Source organism: Gopherus flavomarginatus, chromosome 10, assembly GCF_025201925.1.
Source record: "Gopherus flavomarginatus isolate rGopFla2 chromosome 10, rGopFla2.mat.asm, whole genome shotgun sequence".
NCBI classification, from domain to species: Eukaryota; Metazoa; Chordata; order Testudines; family Testudinidae; genus Gopherus; species Gopherus flavomarginatus.
Window position 1 is genome coordinate 4,316,340 of NC_066626.1, and position 22,006 is coordinate 4,338,345.

The 22,006-nt window shown below is 45.2% G+C and overlaps 1 protein-coding gene and 1 long non-coding RNA gene across 5 annotated transcripts in view; one reads left to right on the forward strand and one right to left on the reverse strand.

Annotated features, from left to right (window-relative positions):
* Positions 1-6,966, reverse strand: part of NDUFA10 (NADH:ubiquinone oxidoreductase subunit A10) — a 62,246-nt gene extending 55,280 nt beyond the window's left edge. For all 4 annotated transcript variants that reach the window (XR_007776496.1, XM_050969414.1, XM_050969417.1 and 1 more), the window contains exons 1-4: positions 6,856-6,966; positions 2,994-3,162; positions 2,127-2,342; positions 47-133 (exon numbers count right to left, since the gene is read on the reverse strand). Coding sequence is in view for 3 of the 4 variants with exons in the window: in XM_050969414.1 (XP_050825371.1) it covers positions 47-133; positions 2,127-2,342; positions 2,994-3,162; positions 6,856-6,936 (553 nt within the window). In the remaining variant the exon portion in view is untranslated. The remainder of the gene's footprint in view (positions 1-46; positions 134-2,126; positions 2,343-2,993; positions 3,163-6,855) is intronic.
* Positions 6,967-7,036: 70 nt separating this feature from the next.
* On the forward strand, positions 7,037-18,877 carry LOC127058941 (uncharacterized). Its single transcript, XR_007776502.1, has 3 exons — positions 7,037-7,097; positions 18,513-18,625; positions 18,751-18,877. It is a non-coding gene; the product is annotated as an uncharacterized LOC127058941 (long non-coding RNA).
* Positions 18,878-22,006: the final 3,129 nt, after the last annotated feature.

The window sequence follows — 22,006 nt, forward strand, 5'->3', positions numbered from 1 at the left end:
AGACAGTGTTACAAATTACATTTCGTTTTTGCAGATAAGGACTTACATCTTTTGTGGATATAGCCTTGTTGAAACATCGCCTCCATGAACACAAAGTCGCTGTAAACGGAGCGTTCCATCACTACACCTTGTCCTATGATTACAAACAGGTTCTAATCATGAAAGGCTCGATAAAACCATGCTGCAACAACATCTCAAGTCATCTCTATTTGATAATAAGCAACAGTCAGGCTCTTACAGTTACATAATCTTGGAACATACTCTTCTCTGGACAAGTTAACGTACCAAAAGAGTAAAGATTTCATCCCTCAACATAATACCAGGCATACATTATCAATATCAAACAAACATACATTTCCAACACTACTGAACGTACCAATTGATCAATTCTATACAAGCTTTTATAGCACACCTATCACCCTGATATCCACATACCTTCCAGTGGTGCAATAAGCAACACATCACGAGAAGACCCCATCTGAAATGTAGTTTGTTAATGTGAAGGCAAGGATAAATATGAGTCAACAGTGTGATACTGTAGCAAAAAAAGCAAACGTGATTCTGGGATGCATTAACAGGTGTGTTGTAAACAAGACACGAGAAGTCATTCTTCCGCTCTACTCTGTGCTGGTTAGGCCTCAACTCAAGTATTGTGTCCAGTTCTGGGCACCGCATTTCAAGAAAGATGTGGAGAAATTGGAGAGGGTCCAGAGAAGAGCAACAAGAATGATTAAAGGTCTTGAGAACATGATCTACGAAGGAAGGCTGAAAGAACTGGGTTTATTTAGTTTGGAAAAGAGAAGACTGAGACGGGACATGATAGCAGTTTTCAGGTATCTAAAAGGGTGTCATCAGGAGGAGGGAGAAAACTTGTTCACCTTAGCCTCTAATGATAGAACAAGAAGCAATGGGCTTAAACTGCAGCAAGGGAGATTTAGGTTGGACGTTAGGAAAAAGTTCCTAACTGTCAGGGTAGTTAAACACGGGAATAAATTGCCTAGGGAGGTTGTGGAATCTCCATCTCTGGAGATATTTAAGAGTAGGTTAGATAAATGTCTAACAGGGATGGTCTATCAGTATTTGGTCCTGCCATGAGGGTAGGGGACTGGACTCGATGATCTCTCGAGGTCCCTTCCAGTCCTAGAGTCTATATTATTGTTCCTCCTTATAGGAAAGATACACTCAGAAACTACAGTGAGGGCTACCCTAGAAATACATGTAACAAACATAGCAGGTGCAAGATGGTTGAGTTAATGCTGCTGCTGGAACCTTAAAGTATAGTTAGGGTACAAAAGTGGCTATGGAAATAGCAACTTCTTACCTAACCAATCTGTTCCTCTCATTTGCTTACTTTATACTGATTACAATAAGATTGTTAATTTTTATCTCTGTTAACGAGGCAAATCTGACACAGCTATAGAAGAGAGAGACAGATTTTTTTTCTGGCTTACACATCAGCACAGAATCTGTAATCTTGGTGATGTGTGAGCCAGAAACACCACAGCTTAACTTTCAGGTTCCGGGTCAAGCTTGCAGGACGGAATGTTAGAAAAATCACTTTCCCGCCCCCTAAGCTTCCAGATCAATTCTGCTTAGACACAGAGTGGCCACAGGTATGGACCCTTACAAGGCAATGTGCATTTTTATCCTGAAAGATGACTGTACAATTTGAGTTATGTATTTTTGGACTTTGATTTTAACTGTGCCACCTTAATGATTATATTCAAAAAGCCACTTTAACAGGTCTAAGTGCAGTTCCCTTTAGAAAATTCCGCCAAGCCGACCTGACAGATTACCAACCTGACTCTGCTCTCCTCCTGAAAGAGCTAATGAAGCTCACCATCACAGTGTGATGCCTTTTAGATAGGCATAATAAAAAATAGCACCGTTTACATTCAGAATGTTTTCTTAACAACCGAACTGTTACTTCGTTTTTTAATAATTCAGATGGTTTCTTATTTTTAAACACTACTTTATAAAAAGGACTATTCAAAAACTAATGGAATAATGAGATTTTATATTTTAAAATATAGCTATGGGAGGCAGTCAAACTGTTAAAGGCAGTTTAATCATTTTAACAACTCTAGAATCCAAATTCACCAATTAATTTAGAAACAAAACTTAACCTGTAGACAGGAGGAGCTCCAGTGCATCGGAATACTGTAAAACACGGTTACTGTACAACCAGGCTTGTAGGCGATATGAATTTCCATCAGGACATTTAGGATCATCGTAAAATTTCTCTAGACTACAAAGGCCATTAAATTTCTCATCCAATAGCGTTCCATCTCCTGTAACCCTGTCCAAATAATGCACATCTGCTTCTGGGAAATACTGCATACCTGAGTCAAAGAGGAATCAAGATCATAAAATAGTTTGCTTTGGTTTAAATTGGACATTTCCCATTCATTTTAGTTATTTTTAAAACTATAGTTTAAAGTGAAGTTATTTTATTTACAGATTTATAACTCATCTCCACAAGCTATAAGCAAAATATTACTACATAATGTTCTCCAATGAATTGCATCATGCCATCATGATTAGAGATGCACAACCAAGTTAAAAACAATGTCTTTCAGTTTCTTCTTCCTTCTTCAAAATGGCCTCTAAACTGTTGTTCTGAGCAGCCGTTTCCCTGTCCACCCTTCTTATAACCCCAATCTATTGCTGAGAGAACATCCTCACTGCAGTGTAACCTAAGACAACCTACTGAGAAAACTCCCACTGACTTCCTTAGGGCCAGGATTTCTTCCACCAACACCCCTACAACTGCTCACATATTTGGAAAATGTGACATCCACAAATCCCAGTTTGCCATATATTTGGTATTCTCATTGCCAGTCAAACCACTATATTAACTGCAGCAGCGAAGAACTATTCAAGCCACCCCAAACCACTGATACTTGATGAATCAGTGCCTTTGCTTGTACAAGGATTGCAATGTGTTATGTTCCATAAAATATTATAGAGGACAGAAAAAGAGTCAGCCATACCTAGCTTTTCTGCTATTTGTTGTGCAAGTTTGCCCTTCCCAGAAGATAAGTTGCCATCCACAGTAAAGATTTTGCTGTATTTATTGAATTTTTTAGTAGCTCTCTCTCCCAACATATAAGCCAACCAGCCATACCGCAACTTCTGTTGAGCGCTCACGTGAATATTTGCCTGCAAGAAAACACAACAACCAAGCTAATGTATTCAAGTTGTTGATTTTAACATAATATTTATATTAATACAACCAGGCCCCAATCAGGATCAATGCCTATATTAGTGTGTATAGCGCCTAACACAATTAAATGCATCATTCCCGCCCTGGAGCGTTTAGGACCTGATCTTGTAATCAGAACCATGAGAGTACAACCATCTGCCCTGCAGATCTGACTGTAGAATCACGATCTATTAAATGATTAAATTTGTTTAACTGTAGCGTAATCCAGGAAGTGAAGAAAATAGTATCTAATAGAAATCATGAGTGATATAAAGTGAGTGAATATGTTACCACAAAATAGAACTTGGCTAGAAGAAAAGGATTGATATCTCTAGTCTAAAAAGTGCCAAAGATCTTTAATGACTTATTTTAAGGGACAATTTATTTACTATTAATTTTATACATATCTACGTCCACTACTCAGGTCAGAAGAGACCATCCTGATCATATTGTCGAATCTTCTGCTTACCAGACCATAGAACCTCACACAGTAATTTCTGCATCTGTTGAGCATAGCATATATTTCAGAAAGACATACAGATTTGTTTTAAAGATTTCAAGCAATGGAGAAACCACCACATCCTTAGGTAAGCTCTTCTAATGGTCAATTGCCTTCACTGTTAAACATTTGCTCCCAATTTCTACTCCAAAATTGTGAAGCTCCAACTTCCAACCATTGGGATCTCCTTATGTGCCTTTTTCTGCTAGGATTAAAGGGCCATCTATTACCAAAAATTGCTTCTCCACTTTGACACCTGCAGACAATGATCAAATCACCTCTTGACCTTTCTTTGGATAAACTAAAGAGCCTGAGTTTCTTTAGTCTCTCATTGTAAGGCAGGTTTTCAGATCTCTAATGATTCTTGGAGTTCTTGTCTGAACTCATTCCAATTCCCTTTTGAAGTGTGGACATCAAGACTGGACACAGCATTCTAGTAATGCTCTCACTGGTACTACATACAAAGTCTGTGGGTATCCACTTTATATCCATGGACCATTTCTGCAGATAGCAGTGCGGCTGCGAATACAAGTTTTGTATCCACGCAGGGCTCTGACTGTAAGAGCCAGGCAGGCAGCTCTGAGGAACTGCAGCACAGATCCGCCACCTGCCCTGGGCAGGAGTCTGGGGCACAGGGACACTGGGCAGGGGGCTGCTCGGGCCCCCTGCCCAAGGTAGGTGGAGGGTCTGCCGTGGCTCCGCCCAGCTGCCCACCCAGCTCTTATCATGGCCAGGCTGTGGCTCTGAGCCACCGCCCAGGCCAGGTCTGGGAGAACCACACTGGCAGCTGTGGGGAGCCTGGGTCTCTCCACCTGTCCTAGGCAGGAGGCTGGGACACTGCCCGTGGGCTGCTCAGGCTCCCCAGGGCAGGTGGAAGCTCTGCCATGGCTCCCCACAGCTGCCAGCGTGGCTCTCCCAGACCTGGCTCCGGTCAGGGTGGGGGGGGCGGCTCGGAGCCGCAGTCTGGTCACAGTAAGAGCTGGGTGGGCAGCTGTGGGGAGCCTGGGTCTCTCCACCTGCCCTGGGTGGGGGGCCTGAGAAGCCCCCAGGCAATTCCACAGGTCTGCTCCTCCCAGGCCAGCATGAAGCCCAGCCATAGAGCTGTTGTGGACCCTTCACCTGCCCGCGGTGCGGTGGGGAGGGGGGCCTGAGGGCAGTCCCCAGCCATAACCCTGCCCCCCAGGCTCCCCACCCAGCCAAAGGCAGGTGGAGGGTCCGTGACTCCGCAATGACTCCCTAGAGCTGCCCGGGGCTCTCACCAACCGGACTCCAGCAAGATGATGCGTGGGAGCCTCAGCCCAGCCCCCAGTGTAGAGCCCTGCAAATCCATGTATATTTGTAAATAATTTTCACCGATAGCAGATTGGCTGCGGATACACATTTGTGTATCCACTCAGAGCTCTAGTAATACAAACTCCATATTCCCACTTACTATTCCCCTGTTTATACATCAAAGGATCATCTTTACCCTGAGCTACAGCACTTCACTGGGTGCTCTTGTTCAATTCGTTATCTACCACGACCATAAGCACTTTTCAGAATCAATGCATTCCAGGATACAGTACCCTTTATCTTGTAAGTGTGACCTACACTTTTTGTTTCCAGAGGTCCAACATTTCATATGGCTGTTCTAAAACATGTATTCTTCAACCAACCCCTTTTCTAATGAATCTAGATACTCTGTATAACTGACACAGTCCCCATCATTGTTTACCACTCATTCGATAAAAAGAACATCTGCACATTTTACCAACGATTTTAAATTTCTCCCAGGCCACTAAAAAGAGCTATTGAACAGAATCAGCAGGACCTGCTAAAAATACTCATATTGGATGATGATTCCCCACATACGTTTACTTTGTAATTTGTCAGTTAACTAGTTTCCATCCAGTCCACATAATATGAGCTACATTGCTATGCTAATGCTATGTAAGCGATCATTTTCTATGCAACACCATGTCCACGTTCAGAAATTTACAATTAGACTGAAGGGATCAACCCACAGAGTCTCATAGTGTTCTGCGTATCCCACACCGAGCTTAGTAAAACATCACTAGTTTTCTCATCATCATCATCAGAAAGATTGTGTATTTAGACTGGTAAAAATGAACAGCATGTTTACATTTAAGAGCTGAGTCTTGCAGAGTTCAGGCTAGTCTCTAAGAATAAAGAAAATAAATAGCACTTCGCTACTCTATAGAACCTCCACCCAAAGCTTTCTAAGCGCCTTCCAAACATGGGTGAATCAAGCCTCAAATGTTTGGAATAGTACCATAGTAATGTATCAGGGGCCCTGTTTTACAGATAAAAAACTTGGTTGGAGTGGTGGAATGACTTGTGAAAAGAAATCAGTGTTAGAGCAAAGAGCAGAATGCTGATTCTCTGACTCCCAGCCTGGTGCCTTAATAACAAAACCATTCTTCCTGTCCAGGTAATCTGCTAATGATTACATGTAACATGTAGCCAATTCTTAGAAAACACAAGGAATGTCTTCAGATTTGTAATGATTTCCAGGTTAGAATATGAATTAAGTTCACCTAGATGTGTGTGAGCATATTTTATCTATATCTATATAGCCTGGGTGCCAAACATGAATTTTATAAAGGAGCCTTGTGTCACTTTTTTCACTCTGGTCTGAACCTTTGCGAAAGGTTGAGTTGCATCACTTCGGTGGTATCCAGTCACTTGTGACAGCAAGATGTGATACCGATCCTGTACCCTTCCCCAGGGTTATTACTAAACACAGCGTGAGGCAACATCTGAAGGACACAAGAAATCACAGAATTTAAGGCCAGAGAGAACTAGTCCCACCGCCTGGAGATCACAGATCACCGCCATGACCCAGCCGCTGCACATTAAACCCAGCCACCAAAATGAGACCCAAGTGTTACCGCCTACAAAAGGCCAGACTGTGACGTGCCACAGGAGGGGCCAAGCTGCACCAGCGCCCGAGGCCCCCCACCATGGCAGGAACCCGCCAGGGTCCGTGCCCGTGAGCCCTGGGGGACACTCCCCCCGCCCCCGCCCGCGCGGGGACCTGTCCGACCCTGAGCACCGGGCTGGGCCCGCCCGCGAGGCGCTGCGGAGCTAACGAGGGGCCCGCCCGCCCCGCTCGGGCAGGGGGAGCCGAGCCAGGCCCGCCCCGCCTCACCACTCGCAGGGCGCCGAGCCCCGGGCGGCCCCGAGCGGCCGCAGCCCCCGGGCGGGCGAGTCTCGCCAGGCGCAAGGACATCGCGGACCCAGCACAGCAGCTGGACGACGCTCTTCCGCCGCGACCAAGGCGACGCCGGAAGCGGAAGGACCCACAGGCGGGGACCTAAGCGGCTGCGGCGCGGAGATGACGTAAGAAGACCCGGTGCATAGGTGGCTGCGGCGAGCGCCTGAGTGGAGAGGGTGAGTTGTGGGCGAGGCGCCTGCTCCCAGACCCTCCCCCACCACGGGGAGTGCCCCGTTTGGCCGGGCGTGGGGAGCTCCGGGCCCCGCTGCGCCCCGTGGGCCGTGCGGGAGCATGGCCCCTCCCTGCGGGCTGGAAGGGTGGGCCAGGCCTCAGAAGACCCACGTTCAAGTCCTTGCTCTGCCACAGACTCCCCCTGAGACCTTGGCCAAAGCACCAGTCTCTCTGTGCCTCAGTTTCCCCAAGTGCCCCATGGGGACAGCGGCACTACTGCGCTGCTTCATGGGGGGCGGGGGGGTCAAGAGCAGGGCAGGCTCAGCTGCTACACTGATGTGGGGGATAAAGTACCTGTGAGACAGGGTGTAATAATCACCATGCACTCCCTATGGCAGGGGTAGGCAACCTATGGCACACATGCCAAAGGCAGCATGCAAGCTGATTTTCGGTGGCACTCACGCTGCCTGGGTCCAGCCACCAGTTCAAGGGGCTCTGCATTTTAATTTAATTTTAAATTAAGCTGCTTAAACATTTTAAAAACCTTATTTACTTTATATGCAACAACAGTTTAGTTATATATTATGGACTTAGAGAAAGAAACCTTTTAAAAACGTTAAAATGTTATTACTGGCACATGAAACCTTAAATTAGAGTGACTAAATGAAGACTTGGCACATCACTTCTGAAAGGTTGCCGACCCCTGCTCTGTGTCACCCCAGGAGAGATGAGCACTCCACTCCTCTTGCCAGGGAGGAGTAGTTCAGCTGTAGGGCCACCCATTATTTGTTAGCCCTGAGGACATGTGTGGCCCCGCACAGAACAAAGGGCAGACAAAGGACCTACCATGTCTTCTGAGAGGTTACTTTCTAAGGCCATTGTCCTGCAATCAGTTCCATAGGGGAGTGCCCCTCCCTCCCCCCTGTTCCCACCCAGATTCTGTTTGAAATCAGTGGTGCTCTGCATGAGTACAGGAGTCTGCCTGCCGTAGGGGTCACGTGAGGACAGCGCAGCTGCTGCGCATAGGGAGCCCCGTCCGCTCAGTGCGGCCGCTGGTCCCTGCATGTCGTTGTCACCGTCTCCTCTTTCTCTCGCCCTCTGCGCCGTCCAGGCTCGCCGCCCCGCCTCACCGCCACCTCCTCAGCCGGAGCCGCCGCCCTTGATGTGGGTCGGGGCCGGGAAGGGAGAAGATGCCGCCGTCCAAGTCCCGCAAGATCGCGATCCTGGGCTACCGGAGCATGGGGAAATCTTCATTGACTATTCTGATTGTGGAAGGCCAGTTGGTTGATTCATATGATCCAGCCATAGAAAACACTTCTACAAAACTGATCACAGTAAATGGGCAAGAATATCATCTTCAACTAGTAGACACAGCTGGTCAAGATGAGTACTCCATATTTCCTCAGACATATTCCATAGACATTAATGGCTACATTCTCATTTATTCAGTCACATCAATAAAAAGTTTTGAAGTGATTAAAGTTATCCATGGCAAGTTATTGGATATGGTGGGAAAAGTCGAAATACCCATTGCTCTAGGCAGCTGTAACCAATGTTAATTCTCAAACTATTTCCGCAGTTTAACACTTAAAGTGCAGACATGCTACTCCAAACAACACAGACACCTTGTACACAGTATTAAAGAAAAATAAAGCTATGGCAATCACCATAGGTTAATTATTCAAGTCTGACACCATACTTAATACAATTCAGCTCACTGGGTTTTGTTTTTTGGTGTGACAATCTACACAATGATTGCCAGACAGTAAAAAGAAATGGGTCAGGTTATCTGTCAGGGGTAGGTACAGTCAACACAAGACAGAGCTACATGCCCATTTCTTTATCATTACTGTCCATTCCTGTTTCGGTGGCAAATTTCTGTGTAGTGTGATGCCACTTTGTGATTCCACAAACAGTGGAAACTCAGTCAAATTACAAAGGATGAATATAAACAAATAACACAAGTATGTAGGGACAAAATTAGAAAAGCCAAGGCACAAAATGAGATCAAACTACCTAGGGACATAAAAGGAAACAAGAAAACATTCTACAAATACATTAGAAGCAAGAGGAAGACCAAGGACAGAGTAAGCCCGTTACTCAATGGGAGGTGAAAGACAATAACAGAAAATGTGGAAATGGCAGAGGTGCTTAATTCTTTGTTTCGGTTTTCAGCAAGAAGGTTGGTGACAATTGGACATCTAACATAGTGAAAATGAGGTAGGATCAGAGTCGAAAATAGGGAAAGAACAAGTCAAAAGTGACTTAGACAAGTTAGATATCTTCAAATCACCAGGACCTGATGAAATGCACCCTAGAATACTCAAGGAGCTGACTGAGGAGATATCTGAGCCACTAGCAGTTATCTTTGAAAAGTCATGGAAGATGGGAGACATTCCAGAAGACTGGAAAAGGGCAAATATAGTGTTCATCTATAAAAAGGGAAATAAGGACAACCCGGGGAATTACAGACCAGCCAGCCTAACTTCTGTACCCGGAAAGATCATGGAGCAATAATTAAGCAATCAGTTTGCAAACACCTAGAAAATAATAATGTGATAACAGTTGCCATGGATTTGTCAAGAACAAATCGTGTCAAACCAACCTGATAGCTTTCTTTGACAAGGTAACAAGCCTTGTGGATGGGGGGAAGCAGTAGATGTGGTATATCTTGACTTTAGTAAGGCTTTTGATATGGTCTTGCATGACCTTCTCATAAACAAACAAGGGAAATGCAACCTAGATGGAGCTACTGTAAGGTGGGTGCATAACTGGTTGGGAAATTGTTCCTGGAGAGTAGTTAGTGGTTCACAGTCAGGCTGGAAGGGCATAACGAGTGGGGTCCCCCAGGGATCAGTTCTGGGTCCGGTTCTGTTCAATATCTTCATCAATAATTTAGATAATGGCATACAGAGTACACTTAGAAAGTTTGTGGACGATACCAAGCTGGGAGGGGTTGCAAGTGCTTTGGAGGATAGAATTATAATTCAAAATGACAAACCGGAGAAATGGTCTGAAGTAAATAGAATGAAATTCAATAAGGACAAATGCAAAGTACTCCTCTTAGGAAGGAACAATCAGTTGTACACATACAAAATGGGAAATGACTACCTAGGAAGGAGTACTGCGGAAAGGGACCTGGGGGTCATACTGGATCACAAGCTAAATATGAGTCAACAGTGTAACGCTGTTGTAAAAAAAGCAAACATCATTCTCGACTGTATTAGCAGGAGTATTGTAAGCAAGACACAAGAAGTAATTCTTCTGTTCTACTCCACGCTGATTAGGCCTCAACTGGAGAATTGTGTCCAGTTCTGGGTGCCACATTTCAGGAAAGATGTGGACAAATTGGAGAAAGTCCAGAGAAGAGCGAAAAAAACTATTAAAGCTCTAGAAAACATGATCTGTGAGGGAAGACTGAAAAAATTGGGTTTGTTTAGTCTGGAGAAGAGAAGACTGAGAGAGGACATGATAAGAGTTTTCAAGTACATAAAAGGTTGTTACAAGGAGGAGGGGGGGAAATTGTTCTTCTTAACCTCTAAGGATAGGACAAGAAGCAATGGGCTTAAATTGCAGCAAGAGCAGTTTACGTTGGACATTAGGAAAAACTTCCTAACTGTCAGGGTGGTTAAACACTGGAATAAATTGCCTAGGGAGGTGGTGGAATCTCCATCATTGGGGATTTTTAAAAGCAGGGTGGACAAACACCTGTCAGGGATGGTCTAGATCAGTGGTCCCCAACCTTTTTGTGGCCAGTAGCACATTCATGTTTTCAGAAGAGTGTGGCGGGCGCCAACAATTTTTCAAGGCTTATTCTGTATTTATACATTAAATATTACGAAAAACATCATATTTAATATAACATAATATATGAATCCAGAGAGAAGAGAGAAGCCAGAATGAAGCTACGAGGACAGAGAACACTGGCACCTGCAGCCCCGGAGTTCTCTGTCCCCAGCAGGTGCGGGGCCGCAGCTTGTCTCGCCTGCTGGGCACTAGGCAGGCCCCCGCGCCTGCTGGGAACAGAGAACACCATGCTCGCAGCCTGAGTTCTCTGTCCTTATCAGGTGCCAGGCCATGGCTTCTCTCCCCTGCTGGGCACTAGGCGGGCGCACATATATGCCCCGGCGGGCACCCCGGCGCTCGCGGGCACCACGTTGGGGACCACTGGTCTAGATAATACTTAGTCCTGCCTTGAGTGCAGGGGACTGAACTAGATGACCTTTCAAGGTCCCTTCCAGTCCTATGATTCTATCTTTGCCATATATCTCCTTTCTCCTAGGATTAGGCCCTTTCTGCTCACCTCCCCGCCCCCCGTAGCCGGAGGAGCTGGCTTTTCTCCCTTCCCCCACCCCTCGCCCAGAAGAGCTGGCTCGTCCCCCGCAGCAGGAGGACCTGGTTCTCCCCAGACCTAGGAACTGCCATCCCCTGGCCCAGCCCTGGAGGAGCTCGCTCGCCCCAGAGGAGTTCTGTGCCCCCGCTGATGGGTGGGGCCTGTGGCCCTGCTTGCCCCGCTTGCGCATGCCCTGTCTGCATTCACACTTGCCAGTCCTTTTTTGTCTTTAGAGGCATGAACAGCTGTGAACTATCCAGGAAAGGGCTGGACATTACAGAGCACATGGTTTTGGGAAAAATTGAGATTGGGACTGGGTTGGGCTCACCTTGCTGGTTCTAACCAAGGCTGGTGGAAGCCAAAGTGGGGCTGTGGACAGGCTGCTGGGGTCAGAGCTGCTGAACCAGAGCTCCTGTCTAAGCCCACAGACACTTCAGGGTGTGACTTGCATGTTTGCAGGCTGGTTGGGAGCATCCCAGGTTGGGAGCTACAGCAGCAAAGCATCATGAGGCACTCGGGTTTGCAGGGCAAGTGGTGACACAACCCTTTACTGGTCTGGATTGTCCTCCAAACCCTGTCACGTGCTCTGAAAGTGGAACTAAATGGGAACTCAGGGGGTGGGGGGAGTTTATAAATAAGAGGAGTTGGAGCCAGATGACAGGGCTGAGCAGTGTGAGGAGCACAAGGGGCTGTTGTAACTATTGTGGTCCAGTGACTTTGCCCATTTTGTTGGGTTTTGAGTTTCTCCCCAACTTAGAAATACCTATATTTGCAAGTGTTGCTGTCTAATGGAACTTCAGGAGGAGAAGTTATAATGATATAATATTATGTATATGGTACTATCTCATGGACACCGGGCTTTGTATGAACTGGTCTAGCAGAGATAATGTTTGCAGTGTTGACATAGCCACGTTGGTCCCAGAATATGAGAGAAAAGGTAGGTGAGGTAGTATCTTTTACTGGATCAACTTCTGTTGGGCCTCCCCTACCTTGTCTCTATCAGAGATAATGTAAAGCTTGGTAATATTATGTACTGTATAATCCTTCTAATTTCCCCATCACTTTAGTATCCAAGAACTGGCTCTACGGACCATTGACTTTAACTGCTTTAGAGTCGTTAGTTTTCTGGAAACTCAGATCTTTCACTGTAGATTAACTGTTTTTCCTGTTTAGTCTTCTGTGATGTGATGTACCCTAACACGGAGCGTGTTGTGTCTGTCGTGTCTCTTTACATTAGCCCACATGTGATGAGATGTGAAGGATGCAGTCACTGTGCTGCTGCCGCTTCCCATCGCCAGGGATCAGCTGGATGGTCTGGAAAGATCAAAGAAATGTCACGTTAGAGGCTGTGAAAATCGCTATTATCCATGAAAAGATTAGCTAAGAATACCAAGGGACCTTCAGAACAGTTAGGGTCCAGTTCAGACAGTGTACTGCACCAGTGCAGGTGGTGCCAAGATCTCCAAACCTGTACTTTCCATAAGTTTTTCCAGGGACGAAAGGCTGAAATTCAACCCTGTCTGTTTTCCAGCTGTTAAAAGCACCTCTTGTAGCCCAGAATTTGCTCCCACTCCTGGTATAAACTTTTCTCGCCACACACACTGGTCTTCGGGGGGGGAAAGATAGCTCAATGGTTTGAGCATTGGCTTGCCAAACCCAGCATTGTAAGCTCAGTCCTTGAGGGGACCATTTAGGGATCTGGGGCAAAAATCTGCCAGGGATGGTACTTAGTCCTGCTGTGAAGGCAGAGCACTGGACTCAATAACCTTCCAGACCTACACTTCTATGATTCATCATTTTGAGTCATGCTTACCATTAAACAGGTGCAACTTCCATCTTCAGTAGGAATTGTATGAATAGATCTAAGGGCAGTGTGTGGTCTCAGTTTTGTAAGCACTGTTTTTTGTGCCTTTTGATTATTTTCTTTCAGATGAGCTGTAAAACTGAGGTCTTCACCATTTGTGTCCACTAACAATTCCATGTCACTTCCACAAAAGGAGTGATCTGCCCAGATTCCAGTTAGTGTAAATACATTCTTTCTACCTGAACTGCCCTACAGGTATAACAAGATACAATATTATTTTCCAGTTCTAATCTCTTGCATGGGGTTGCTAGGCGTCAGTAAAAAGCTGCCACCTTCCAGCCAGGTGGTGAGGATTCTTTCATTTCTTTGTATGTATTGAGCAAAATCTTACCCACCACTTCATGAGTGTATTGGTGAATCGTGCCCCCCGCAGCAATAGGCAGGACTAGAAAACACTACTTAAGTGAGCAGTAGTTTTAAATGACCAGTAGGTTGGAGGATGAGACAATGCCCCAGCTGGTGCCCCCCAACCTTCAAGGGACATGCTTTGCTGTCTTGGGATGTCAAGTACTAGGTACGGCTGGGCAGGAAATGGTTTTCCTATCCTGTGAGAATTTGCAAGATTTTGAAAAATGTTCCCATCGTGAATCAGGACTGTAATAGGATGGCTTGCCCGAGGGGCTGGAGAGCCTGGAGCTAAGCCAACCGTGATTAAAGGATGAGCCCCACCTGAGAGGTATCTGGTCATTCCTGGAGCCAGGTTTAAGTGCTGGTTTAAGATGGGCAGTGAGGACCGGGGAGGGGGAGGGGAATGCACCTACTGCAGGATAATATTTAGTTTTTTCATCCATAGATCTGAAAGCCAGGTCATTTTCTCCATTTCACGGGGGGCGGAACTGAGGTGGGAATTGACTTGAATGACCACCTAGCAGTGTAATAGTAGCACTCAGACTAGACCAGAGGTGGGCAAACTACAACCTGTGGGCCACATACAGCCTGCGGGACTGTCCTGCCTGGCCCCCAACCTCCTGGCCCAGGAGGCTAGCCCCCGGCCTCTGCCCTGCTGTCCCCCTTCCCCGCAGCCTCAGCTCGCTTGCTCCGCCGCCGGCACAGTGCTCTGGGCGGTGGGGCTGTGAGCTCTTGGGGCACTGCAGTTGCAGAGCTCGGCCTGACCTGGTCTCTTTGCTGCATGGTGGCATCAGTGGTGGTGTGGCTGGCTTCAGCTGGGCAGGAAAGCTGTAGTGCCACCAGCCACCGGTGATCCAGGCAGCGCGGTAAGGGGGCAGGGAGCAGGGGGGGTTGGATAGAGGGCAGGGGAGTTTGGGGTGGTGGTCAGGGGGCCGGGGTGTGGATAGGGTTGGGGGGAAACAGGGATTGAATGGGGGTAGGAGTCCCGGGGGGCAGTCAGGAAGGAGGAGGGGTTGGATGGAGTGGCAGGGGCAGTCACGGGAAGGGGTTCTGGGGGCAGTCAGGGGACAGGGAGAAGGGGTGGTTGGATGGGGCAGGGGTTCCAGGGGGGCCGTCAGGAATGAGAAGAGGGGTTGGATGATGTGGCATGGGTCTGGGGGCAGTCAGGGGACAGGGGTCCCAGAGGGACTGTCAGAGAACAGGGGGTTTGGATGGGGCAGGAGTCCGGAGGGGGGGAGGCACATAGGAGGTGGGGGCCAGGCCCTGACCCCCTCCCCATACTGGCCCTCCATACAATTTACAAAACCCGATGTGCTCCTCAGGCCAAAAAGTTTGCCCACCCCTGCACTAGATCCTTAAACTTCTTACCTGCTAGTCTATCACTACAGCCACTCAACCACACTACCTTAACAGAGCTCACTTTTGTGAGGGACAGAGTTCATCTGTACTTGCAAAGAGCTGCATTTGCTGGGCTTCTCTAACAAAGTTCTCCAGTAAATCTTTTTTGAGCTCAGATTGGGGGATGGTGGGGACAGGGCCAAAAATGTTGTCAGAATAGTTTACAAAAACTGTCTTAGATTGTCTTTAGTTAAGACTATAGCCCAAATATGTGTAACAAACAAGTCCTTGCTGTAAAAAAGGGGAAGGAACATGTTAGTCTGATCCCCATGGGGCTTGCTACTCAAACAGTAAAGGCAATAAAACCAAAAAAGCCACCTCCCACACTGGAAGGCTGGGAAACATGGTGGACTAAAATATGAAATGTGTGGGCTACAGACTCTTTAGATAAAGGAGAAGTGCAGACTTCACTTATAGTATAAGGAGACACCCCTCAGTATATTAAACAGTATCCGATACCTCAGGATGCAAAACAATCACTGAAACAGGTCATAGAAGAACTGGAAAAGTGAAAACTAATCCGGAGATGCTCAGCGCCCAATGCAGCCCCCATTTTGCTTGTAAAAAAGCCAGATGGAACATGGAAATTAACTATCAAGGTTAAATAAAACCACTAAGAGCTCCCCCACCATTCTATCTGCTTATCTTGAGCTGCTGGAGGTAGTGTCCCTCAAAATGAAGTGGTTTACTGTACTTAATGTGGCAAATGTTTTTTGAAGCTTACCTTTAACCTCAGAATCCCAGTATCGAATGGCTTTTGTATTCCAGGGTACTGAATATTGCTGGAATGTTCTGCCTATGGGGTACTGCGATGCCCCCATGATATTCACATTGCTGTAAGGAATATGATGGGAAAGGAAGGATTGTTGCAAATGAGTGAAGTAGTTCAGTGTGGCAATAAGACCTTGGTAGTAAGCAAAACAGAAGAGGAGCATGCAGGGTTACTGTGTTGCTGCCAAGCATACACTTGAAACTTAACCCTTCTAAATTCCAGATCAAACAGAGAGAGGTGCAGTCTCTCGGAATCAGACTCAGTGCAGGGGGAAGATCAGTAGATAAGGAGAGAGAGAAGTGTATTGTAAACATTCCAGTGCCAGTGGATACTAAATTCTTGCAGTCTCTTTTGGATCTCACTAATTTTTGCCGAGAATTTATGGTGAGATATGCAGAAAGAGCAGGACCCTTGTATGAGGTACTTAAAAGACCACACTGGACCTGGACAGAAGAAGCAACTTGTTTATGGGAAAGCTTAAAAAGGGGATTAATGGAAGCGCCTACTTTGGCTGCCCCTAACAATGAGTTCCCCTTTGTGTTGTATCCTGGTGTTAAAAATTTCTGTTTTGTCAGCTGGATCACTCAGGATACTGGTGCTGGGAAAAAAAACAGGACATATTATAGCCAAGCTTTAACAGCTCCAGAAAGTGAACTGGGAATCTGTGAGCAAAACTGCCCTTGCTGCCTACTGGATGCTGCAAAAGGCACAGGCAATTATTGGAGCACGTAAAGTAATTGTTAAAAGTCATCATGCTCTGGAACAATTAGTAAGTCAGGAAACTTATCCAAGGGGCATGTGAAAGTGCATAAGGCTATACAATGGGTTTTTGCTCCCAACACAAAAAATGCTCAATTGGTTACCCGAAAAGAGCCTGAAATATCTGGGGACTAACTTTAACGGGTCAGATACATCTCTGTGAGCCTTGTCTTTAAGGCAACCCTGGTTGAACAGGTAATTGGGGGAAAAATCTGGTTTGTGAATGGTAGCTCCTATTATAAGGAAGGAAAGCAAAAATAATTATTGGTACTGATTCAGACTATGTTTGCAAAGGCACAACCATTTAGCTTCCATGTTGAGTAGTATAAGAGCCCTACCATCAATTAAACGGTAACCCCACCCCTTGGTCCTTTAAGAAAATGTATTTTAACTAAAAGAAAACAAAATTAGCCAAAAGCAGCCCAGTTGTACAGACAACCTAATCCCCCAACCCAAGATCACAAAAGGGAATGTTAGGGAAGGGGTAACTAAAACCCTTAAATATCTATCAATTCAGAATTGTGGTGATCGAATCAACCTGCTAACTATAGACTTTTGAAGTCAGTTTGTAACAAAAAATTAGGATGGTATAAAGCCTCTGTTTTTTGGAGACTGTCCTCTTTCAACAGAAATTATGTTGAATTGAATTGCTGTTGGACTGCAAGAGGAGGTATGCTCCCTGCTTTTAACTCTGAAAATATATATTATATAATGTCACTCTTTGGCCATGCTGTCCTTAGTAAGTAATAGTACCTATCTTTATTGCAGTGTGATCTGTTTAGCCTGGAACCAGTAACTTTAAGTTGCATTTCACCACCAGGCTAAGGTAAAAACCAAACCAAAAATAAAAACCAAACCAAAACCAAAAACAAAAAACATTTTTTAACCACAGTTGTGCTTAATACTGTTAAATTAAAAAAAAAAAACAACTTTCAGGTATTACTCAGGTTGCATAGGGATTTGGGGGTAATACTAACTAACATTTTTGCTTGTTCTTTAACCCATAGGCCCAAACACACATGGTGGGGGGAACAGAACAACTACATGCCAGCAACCCTTTATCATGTGGTGGAAACTAACTTTCTGCAATTGTTTTTTAAAGGGTGTGTGTGTTTAATAGCTGTAATGTTTAAATTGTGAGTGAAGGGCTGTTCAAGATATACAGTAGGTTGTTCTTTTTTTTAAAGTATATTGCTATGGGGTTTTATGGCTACAAACTGCTGATAGTATTTTGTTGCAAACTTGGTTATAAACTCCTGGGGTTTTATGGCTGCAAATGGATGGTATGGTGTTTTTTAAACCAACAGAGTGTTTTTCTGTGCAAAATGGTTTTTAAAAGTTGTTTTTTTAAAATCAGTTTGGTTTTTATTCTGCAAAAAAAAGAGATTTTTTTTTAAATGGGGTGGTTTGTCTTCTTAAAAGAGTTGGCTTTAATGTTTAAATTGTTAGTGATTCAGGGGCCTAAGCTAGAGATAAGTGTGTGTTTAAAAATTATTTTGTTGCAAAATGTTGGTTTGGTGTTTTAAACTGCTCTGTGTGTGTGAGAGAGAGAGTTTGTGCAAAACAGATGTGCTTTTTTAAAAGTATATTGCTGTTTTTTTTCCCAAGTATGTTGCTGCAAACTATTGGTTTGGTGTGTTTCAAACTAAAGAGGGTTTCAGTGCAAAATGTGTTTTTAGATGGATTTTAAAAGCTGGTTTTTAAAGCAGTTTGGTTTTTACTTTGAAAAATGAGATATGTTTTTCAAAATGTTTGTGGGAGTTTTTTTATTTAGTTTTTTAAAGTGGTAGAAATGAAGCAAAACCTGTGTTTGTTGTACAGCCTGAAATGGATTATTTTGTTTAAAGCTCTAACTTTTTAAATAGAATAACAGGCTAATGAGTATTTTATTTTTAAGTTTACAAGATTGTTTTATGTGTTTTAAAATAATGTTGTCTGCTCCACAGTACGGTCACAACATGAGGGACCTTTAGATGAGAGGAAAAACATGCTCAAAAGAAGTGGAAAGAGACCACTGAAAACTCACCAGCATCAGTGACTGATAGCTGGATGAAGCCCAGTAAATATATTTTGCTTATTGGTTTGGTTGTTTTATGGGGTTGTGTATTTTAAGTAAATACATAGGTGTGGGGGAGAAAGATGGTAAAGTTAAGTTTTGTAAAATGTTTTTGTCCCCCTAAACAGGCATGGGCAGCTATCCTGCAATGCTGTAGTCGGAGCTACAGGGACACCTCCACCAGAACCACCAAAGAACCAGGAATCTGCTTTGAGACCTTTAACAACGACAACACAAAACAGCACAAGAGTGCAGATGAAGACTCCAGTAAAAACCAACCACGCAAACACAACTCCGGTTCCTCAGTGGCCACCTCCACACCAAGCCCTGAGAAAACTGTGAGCGAAAATGCCCACGTTCACAAACCTGGAGCACGTGCTCTAAGGTTGTGAATAAAAAACCAAGGACTGACAAACCATTCTCCCAACACCATGAGCTCGTCACAGCTCCCCCATATTCTAGTATTTGGGGAAAGTATGATGCTTCATTCAGAAACTGATGGATACTGCATGCAGGGGGTTCTAAAACAGTAGTTCTCAAACTTTTATACTGGTGACCCCTTTCACATAGCAAACCTCTGAATGCGACCTCCCCCTTATAAATTAAAAACACTTTTAGATATATTTAACACCATTATAAATGCTGATACAAAGAGGGGCTTGGGGTGGAGGCTGACAGCTCGCGACCCCCCCCATGTAATAACCTCCTGACCCCATGAAGGGTCTCAACCCCCATTTTGAGAACCCCCATTCTAAAAGAACGGTGTTCTAAAAGGATTTGGGCAAAATATGATGCTTTGTTCAGAATATTGATGGACGCTGTATCCTCAGGAGTTCTAAAAGAAAGGAGGGCTGGAAACTACATCAAAAATGCAAAGGCTCTTGTGGGTGACTTTTTGAAAAATACTGCAGTTTTTCCAAAGGTTGGCTCTGAGCAGGCATGACTATTCGTGGAAGGGCCTGGGTAAAAGGGGCACCCTCAAGGGTACACATCAGGTAAGGCGTAAACAAAAGAGGGGACAGCGCTTGGGGGATAAACAGATGGCCGGTATCGGGACTACAGATTGGAGACTTTGGCTTGCAGAAAGAGCTTGAGTATTACTGTCAGCAGAATGGCAAAATTTCGAGACAGACCTGTATCCTATACAGAAAAGAGATTATGAAAATGGCAGAGATGGGAGAGACAGAGAGAGGCCCTGGCAAATTCACCAAAATAAAACTGTGTCTAGATCCTTTCTGGTACATAACGCTGGCATCTGTCTGCATGGCTATGTACAGGTTTATGTTTCTGGAGCCTAACACGGTAGCTCTTCTCCTTCCAGACAAGTACCACAGACAGAAAAAGAGATATTCAACTCCTCCATCTATTCAGTGGCTATTGCATACCTCTCGCACAGAAAATATACAGATACAGCCAGGGGTGAAAGTAACTTACAGGCCTTACTGGTACTGCCTGAGTCCTGAGGGGGGCATGGACTCTAAAGATTTAAAGGCTCTGGGGCACCAGCTGTGGCTGGGAGACCCAGAGCCTTTAAATCAACCAGAGGCTCCCAGCTGAAGAGGTGGCTGGGAGCTGCCCAGGGCTTAGGGGCAAATTAAAGGGCACGGGGCTCCGGCCGCTGGGGGGAACCCCAAGCTTTGCGGTGCTGGGGCAGGGATTTAAAGGGCTCAGAGCTCCTGCTGCTGAAGGGAGCCCCGAGCCCTTTAAATCCTGGCCTCAGCCCGGCTGCCAGAGCCGCGGCTGGGATTTAAAGGGCTCTCGGCTGCCTGCAGTGGCGGGGAGCTCTGAGCCCTTTAAATCTCAGCCGCAGTCAGGATTTAAAGGGCACTGGGCTGCCCGCAGTCACAGGGAGCTCTGAGCCCTTTAAATCCTGGCCCCAGCTTGGCCGCCGGAGCCGCGGCCGGGATTGAAAGGGCTCTGGGCTTACCCTTTCGTAAACAAAACCAAAGACTACCCTATTGGACACCCTGATATAGTTTATTTTTTTTTCTGTAGGGCCTTCTTATATTATTAAGCAGTAAATCACAATACATAACAATTCTTAATGTTACCGTACCGATTCCCAAGTGGGGGCCCCTTGCAGATATCAAGGAATGTCTTGGGACTTATTTGTTTGTTTGTTTTTTACATATGTTTCTTTCATGCTTAAAGTTTTGGGGTTGTTTTTTAAATAAAATGGGTATATCACAACCATAGTAAGCATCCTACAAATACCTATAGCTGTTAAATGTTTGATTTTCTTTAGAGCAAAAGCTTGTTCTAAAGTATGGTGGAGATTTATGAACCCTGGAAACATTTCAGTTTGGGTTTAGATCCTTGTTTATTTTTGTAAATTATATTATTTTAAACTTTTAATGACTTTGAGTTGCTAGAAAGAGTGACCCATAGCATTCTACCAACTCCTGAGATTTTGTTTAAACTGTCCAATAGAGTTCTACCAACTCCTGGGGTTTTCTTTCGTTTCCTATTAACCAGAGCTCACCATCCTCACCCACCCACCTCCTTTACTGTGGGTATACACCCATCAAATTTAATTACTGATCACTAACACGATTAACCTTAATGGCAACAAGGGTGGGTAATCACAGTCACCCTGGCTATTCAGTGGGGGGGGAGGGGTGTTAAAACTTCAGTTCAACAGGGTGTATCAGCTCTATTGTACTCAAACGTGTCTGAACCATCCCTGCTTTTTTTTGTCAACACATTTTTAGGGTCCCCCTCCCCACAAGGTTCTACAATGTATCTTTTGGGGAAGGATAGCTCAGTGGTTTGAGCATTGGCCTGCTTAAAGTCAGGGTTGTGAGCTCAATTCTTGAGGGGGCCATTTGGGGATTGGTCCTGCTTTGAGCAGGGGGTTGGACTAGATGACCTCCTGAGGTCCCTTCCAACCCTGATATTCTATGAACATACGTTTCAGTTTTTTGCTGTAAATTGGTCTCTTTTACACAAAAAGACAAGAGCTAGGTTCTCACAAACTATATTTTTTTATTTAAAAGACACACAGCTCCTTCAAAACAAGCCAAGATGCTCCATTCAAACTTTTAGCTCACTTAAGGGCCACAGAGACCTTCTAACAAAAACATAGATAGTCAGAAAGCCCTTTTCAATCGATTTTTTTTTAATTTACAGCTACCAAGTTTTATATCGCATATTTGTCCCTGTCACGGAGTGTGAGGGAGTCAGGGCCTTGCACCCCTTTTCCTGGGACTCACAGTGACTCTCAGCCAGCCAGTAAAACAGAAGGTTTATTGGACAACAGGAACACAGGCTACAGCAGAGCTTGTAGGTACAGCCAGAACCCCTCAATCGAGTCCCTCTGGAGATTCAGGAAGCTTAGTCCCCAGCTTGGGATTCCCTGAATTCCAACCACCCAGCCCCAAACTG